General features: G+C 54.8%; 1 protein-coding gene across 1 annotated transcript; it reads right to left on the bottom strand.

The window, feature by feature from the left end:
- Positions 1 to 3371: 3371 nt before the first annotated feature.
- LOC124694252 (strigolactone esterase D14-like) lies at positions 3372 to 4196 on the bottom strand. Its single transcript, XM_047227261.1, has one exon. The coding sequence runs from the start codon at positions 4194 to 4196 to the stop codon at positions 3372 to 3374; it is 825 nt and encodes a 274-aa protein (XP_047083217.1).
- Positions 4197 to 6590: the final 2394 nt, after the last annotated feature.

The raw sequence follows: 6590 nt of genomic DNA, 5'->3' as shown, positions 1-6590 counted from the left end.
AGTATATCTAGATACATTCATATCTGAACAAAAATAAGACACCTACTTTTAAACGAAAGAAGTACAAGACTTAAGTTTTGGGATGGAGATAGAAGTACACTACATCATTGACTTAGCTACTTAGCTCTTGTTTACTAGTGCATCCGCCAAGATCGTGTTCCCGCGATACGACGCGACATACGTGTTAATCTGCCCCAACAGCCCAACACGATGTTCTTTTATTTTGCTATGAACTGTAGACTCTATCATGGGCCGTGATGACGGGCTTGCTCGGGATTCTGCTCTCAAAGGAAATAAATTGCACGGGGTACTCCGTTAGAGCATCTCCAACAGGCGCTGCAAATTCTCGCGCGCTATACCGGCGATTGGGCGCGCTGTATACCGTTCGCGCGCGGTATAGCGAATTTGCCCCCGGCAGAGGCTGCATTTTGCAGCGCGCGTTGGTGTGCGGAAAACGCACCTCCGCCGCAGGCGCTATTTTGCAGCGCGCGCGACCGTTTTTTTTTAAAATTCATCAAACAAACTATGAAATTTGAACGAAATACGAATATATTAAAGTGCGACGATACAAATGCGACATAGAAAATACTAGTACTACTCGTCCGACTACTCGTCGGACTCCCGACCGTAGTCGGAGCTGCTCGCAGTCGTCTCCGACACCGGCGTGGACGTCGACGTCCGGTGGAAGTCGGAGGAGGAGGACGAGAGGACGACGGTCGACGGCCCTGCGCCTTTCTTCTTTTCCTCCTTCCTCTTCGCCGCCGCTCGGCCCTCGCCTTCTTCCTCGCCGCGGACTCGGCGCGGCGCTTCTCGCGGCTCGCCTTCTTCGCCGCTTTCATCGCCGCCTTCTCCTCCTCCTTCGCGCGTAGAAGGCCTCCGTGGCGGCGACGTCCTCCGGGAAGCGCCGCGCCCACTCGACGCGCATCGCCTCGTCGCGCTCGGCGATGAGGAGGCGCTGCTCCAGCTCCCGATGGCGGCGCTGCTCTTCGCGCGTGACTATCGGCGACGGCGGCGCCGGCATCTCCGCCGCTCGCGCGTCCGCACGTCGTCGAAGTTCATCCGGCGGCGGGGCGGCCGAGGCGCCACGCGACGGCGTCGTAGGCTCGCGCCGCCTCATGCGCGGTGTCGAAGGTGCCGAGCCGGATCCGCTCCTCGCCGGAGCGAACCTCGGCGTCGAAGCGGCCGCTCGGCCGCGCGCGGACGCCGCGGTAGCCGGAGGCGGAGCGGCGCCGCGGAGGCATGTCGCCGGAGGCGGAGGCGGAGGCGGACAGGCGGCGGAGGTAGAGCGGTGGCGCGTGGCGCGGAGACAGAGAGCGGTGGGGAAAGAGGCGGAGAGACACGCGGAAGGCAGTTGGCGCGTGTCGTCTATATAGCGCGCGCGGCAGCGCACGCGGCAATTTCCCGCGTGGGATGGCGCAAACGCGCGGGCGCGGCAAAAAATTTACCGCGCGCGCCTTTTTCCCGCGTCTGCTGGAGCTTCGCGCGAGCGCTCGCGCGCGCCAAACTGGCAGGTATTTTGCCGCGCGCGCGTTTTACAGCGCCTATTGGAGATGCTCTTACTCCGTAGTCCGTACTCCTCATCTTCGTCGTCCATGGAACCGCCACCGAGACAGCGCCTCAAGCGCAGGCCGCCGCCCCAACATGGAGATCCATACGGTGATGATCGGATCAGCGCCCTCCCTGACGACATGCTCCTCCAGGTTCTTGTACGCCTGCCCTGCGCCAGCGCCGCCGCGCGCACCGGCCTGCTCTCGCGCCGGTGGCGTGGTCTCTGGGCCCGTCTCCCTGGCCTCACCTTCCGCGACGCCCCGGCACGCAAGATCAAATCGGCGCTCGCCCGCATCCCTCGTCGCACCGCTGTATCCCTCCTCAAAATCCGTCTCATGCCATCGGCGGAGGGCAAGCTCGACGACGCCTATGCAAAGTCATTGCTGCGCTCCGCCGCGCGGCTCTCGCCGGAGGAGATCGTCTTCGTCCTCCCGGAGGAGTATCACGTGGTTAGGCGAGGCCGTCGTGTCACCATGGTACTGCCTTGCTTCCACCGCGCCACCTCAATCGAGGTGGACACGAGAAGCCTCACCATCATGCCGCCCCCCGGGGGTGAGCTGCCCGTGCTCGAGAAGCTGTCCATCTCTGGCAACATTGTCGACATTGGTGCCTTTCTTAAACGCTGCCCTCGGCTGCGCGTGCTCGGGGTCACCTTCCGAGGTGTCGATCCCGGCTCTCTTGAGCCGGAGCTCGCCAGACTCGAGTCACAGGCCACGCTCGGCCTCACGGTCTCCCGCCACGGCATGGAAATCAAGAGCAGTGTTGATGGCGCTCAGTTTGCCGCCCTTCTCCGTGTCGCGGCTAGGCTCTCTCCTCGGGAGCTCCTCTTCACTAGCCAGTTCTACGTACGTCTTGATGCCGACCTGCTCTGCTTCCACCGCACCACGTCGATCGAGATGGACTTCTATAGCCTCCGTTTCACACATCTGTTGCCGGGTGAGTTCTCGGCGCTCGAGACGCTGGACCTCAAAGGTTGCACCATCACCGATCTTGCCACAATGATCACTCGTTGTCCGCGCCTCCGCTTGCTCAATGCGACAATAGATAAGTATGCATGGAACGTCACGGTTCACTCGTTGTCGCTCGAGGATCTTGGTCTTAATGTCAGAGACACGGAATGTCAGAGCATCCACATCGTCACTCCGCTACTTAAGAAACTGATGCTCAATGTCCATGGCAAGAGGAACATCGCTGTTTCCATATCTGCGCCAATGGTGGAGAACATCTCGTGGTGGCGCACGTATACATGGATGCCTCTCATTTTTGGTTTTTGGTGTCTCCAGAGCCTGCGGTTAGAGACGAGAGAGAGCTACACACACAAACATAGTTTGCTCAACAACGATGAGGAAGGCATATGCTCCCAATTCCCTCGCGTTCATGTCCTATCCATGGATATATATTCCTATGTACGATCTCTTTTTATGTGATATAAATTAAACTTAAGCACACCATGGACAAATTTGCATGGAATATATCATGCCAAATAATTATATCTTTTTTGTAGAATCCTTCGGCTGTTGCGATGGAGTTTGAACATGAGGTGGAGAAACTTCTGGTTACCAACTTTTCTGTGCTTGAGCTACATCTCAATACGAAGGTACATGTTTTTGGAGCACTTGTGGCACGTCTTCTTCAGATTCACCACATTCGCACCAATACACAGAAGCTTAAGGTTGTCTTACGGCGGTGGTTTCAGGTAATTATCCATCTTGCTTACATATTTCCGTTAGAGAAGACAGATGCAGGATATGAAGGCGAGGAAGGAGACAAATTAGGTCTCCGACTCTTGATCGATGCACGTTCCTGCCACCATGTTTGTAGGACTAGTGGCGGGCGAGCGCGCGACGGAGCACCGGGGCGAGGAGGCTGGGGGCGCTGAGGTGAGGCAGGTGGCCCTCCGTGGGCAGTAGCTCGACGGTGGTATGTCCGCCGAGGTGGGCCTTGAGGTAGGCGGCGACGATGGCCGGGATAGAGATGTCGCGGGCGGTCTGCACGACGACGCACGGCGCCTTCACCATGCCCAGCACGCCGCGGAGGTCGGTCCTGAACACGCTCTGGCAGACGTGTAGGGAGATGTCGGGGCGTATGTTGAAGAGCGTGCGGCTGAACTCCTGCACGGCCTCCGGCACGTCCGCGCCCACCGCCAGCGGCGCGTACCCCGTCGCCCAAGCCGAGTAGTTGGCCGTCATCGCGTCGAACACCTCCTGAACCTCCTCCACCTCGAACCCGCCGTGGTAGTCGCCGTCGTTGAGGAAGCAGGGCGAGCAGCCGATGAGGACGAGCCTGGCGAAGAGCTCCGGGCGGCGGATGGAGGCGAGGATGGCGATCATGGCGGAGACGGAGTGGCCCACCAGAGCGCAGCGCGTGATGCTGAGCGCGTCCAGGATGGAGAGCAGGTCGTCCACGTAGGCGTCCAGGCCGCTGTAGCGGCGGAAGTCGAAGTGGTCCGGGTTGACGCTGCCGGCGCAGACCAGGTCGTAGAGCACCACGCGGTGGTCGCGGGTGAGGTACGGCAGCACCCGGCTCCACGCCGACTGGTCTGTGCCGAAGCCGTGCGACAGCACCACCACCCGCTCGCCGCTGCCCACGACCCGCACGTTCAGGATCTCCAGCAGCTTGGCACCGCTCGGTGGCGGCGCTCCTACCATCTTCTGTTCTTCTTCAAGCCGCCGTTGGATCGACAACTAGGATGTACTCCAGCTGCAGCGGAGTCTACTGCAGTCACTTGTAGGCCGGGATATTTCAAGGAAAATACAAGGTGTTAATTCTTAATTCTCAGTCAAGTCAAACTGATGTCACCTCTAATTTCGTACCACGTGAACCATTTTTCCTGGTTACAGCTCACTCACGGTTTAAAAATCTTAGTCGTAATCTTACTTGCGAAAATTCTATTTGGCTCCCGGGTGCGTATGCTCCCTCTATCAAAAAATTATATTTTAAAATATTAAAAAATTTGATAAAAAAAATTCTACATGCACATCTTCATAATAAGTGTCTTCGTCAAGTTTCGCGAGGAACCAATATTTTCTGTGTTCTATATAAAAAAAGTGAGAACCAACCTGAGATTTGGTGGTTAGGAGAGTGGTTGTACCCCAGCCCACCAAAGTTCAAACCCCAGGATTGACATCTATGTGTCTCATAAAGGCGGAGTATTCATTCAGTGGAAGGTGACGTCCCGTCGATAGTGAGACGCGTGTGGTGAGTTCGTCAATATCAAAATCCAATTCGCCGGCTCAGTCTTCCGAAAGTGTTCATAGGGGTAGGGTGTGCGTGTGTGCGTTCAGGGGTGAGTGTATGCGCATGTATATAAGCGTTTGTATTGTACTATGTTTCTTAAAAAAAGAGAAAATTTATCTTCTGAAAATCCTTATTTTTAGCATTGAATTTTATCTTTTTTACAAACGCTACAAGATAAGTTGATTTTTCATGAAACGACTTTGTGAGCACGTAGCATGTGAAGGTGAAGACGTACGTTCAAATTTTCAATTCAATTTTTTAAAATTTCAAATATTTATAATACACATTTCAAAATAAAGAGAGCATATGATCCTATGTGCCAAAACACCACTCCCACTTGGTCGGAACTAAAAATATCAGTTGCAATTTAACTTGCAACTGAAAGATCACATTTACATGAATTAAGTCATGCAGAGGTTTGGCCCTCCTTCATTTAGGAGGGAGTGGGACAGAAGCGCAAGTACCACACGGTTGACTAGGCCACAATATGTATGTCCAAAGAGTTTGGTGATTTGAAAATCATCAACATTGGGATCATGAATATTGCCCTAATGCTTAAATGGATCTCGAAACTATACCAAAGTGCGGAAGGTGGAGAAACTTCTGGTTACCAACTTTTTTGTGCTTGAGCTACATCTTGATACCAAGGGACATGTTTTTTGGAGCACTTGCAGCATGGGCGGTGGTTTAATGGCTAGGCGCGGTTGACGGCGAGATCGAGCGTGTGCCCTCAGCGGAGAGATTGGAGAAACTATCGACGTGGGGGGGACTGCCTCGGCGCGTCGATTGAAATTTTCTTAAATCCAAATAATAGAAGCGTGTCTGATAGACTTACGCTGCACTATTTGCCACCCCACCGGTCCAAAACTAATGGTTGCGTGCGACGATGTGGACATGCGGCGGATCAAGACATACTAGCCGCGTTCCCTTGGTGGGGCACGTTGCAGATAAGTTCTCCTCCCAGGCGTAGCCGGGGCCCACCTAATAGCCGCGTGCCGCTGGCCATGGTATGCTGCTAGTATGGCCATACTTGTTGCATGTCCTGTTTGCGGACAAGGCAAACAAAAGCAACAGCATGCATTTTGTAGGGTTCGTTGCATAGAAAACAAAAAAAATCTACCGCAAAAACGAATAAAATCAAGATCCAATCTATGGAAAAGCCAAGATCTAATCTATGAGATCCGAGCAACGAGATAGAAGAGAAACTAACCCTTTAAGATCCAAATCCTTAACGAGATCAGATCTCGTGGTTGATGTAGACGATCGTTCCGGTGCTGCAATCCGGCAGCACTTCCGTACTCGGTCACACGTACGGAGTCGATGAAGACCTTCCTCTCCCCGTTCCAGCGGGCAGTGGAGGTAGTAGATCCCCTCGGAATCCCAGAAGCATGACGGCGTGGTGGTGGTGGTGGAGGAGAAATTCTTGCAGGGCTTCGCCAAACCTCCGCAGGAAGAAGGAGGAGGGAGAAAGGTGGCGGCTACGGTTTGGGGGGATGATATGCTGCGCCCCAATCCTCCCTCCCTCTTATCTAGGCGCGGGGGGCTGCCTTGGCCCCTCCTCCAAGCCCTAGGGTCGGCCAAAAAAGGGGGGAACTTTCCCCCCAAGTTAAGTCCCTATTTTCAAGGGATTTGATCTTATTCCAATTGATCCAGCCTCATGGGCCTTGGGGGCTGGTGTGCCTGGCCCAGGGCCTATGTGACCCCCTCTGTTCCATGTTGGTCGTCTGTGATAGGTGGTCCCCACTATGGTACCCTCCGGATCCTTCTAGAACCACCGGTACAATACCGAAAAATCCTGAACTTTT

Source organism: Lolium rigidum, chromosome 3 (genome assembly GCF_022539505.1).
Source record: "Lolium rigidum isolate FL_2022 chromosome 3, APGP_CSIRO_Lrig_0.1, whole genome shotgun sequence".
NCBI lineage: Eukaryota > Viridiplantae > Streptophyta > Magnoliopsida > Poales > Poaceae > Lolium > Lolium rigidum.
The sequence above is the reverse complement of the archived record's forward strand: the minus strand, read 5'-3'. Positions and strand labels throughout refer to the sequence as shown.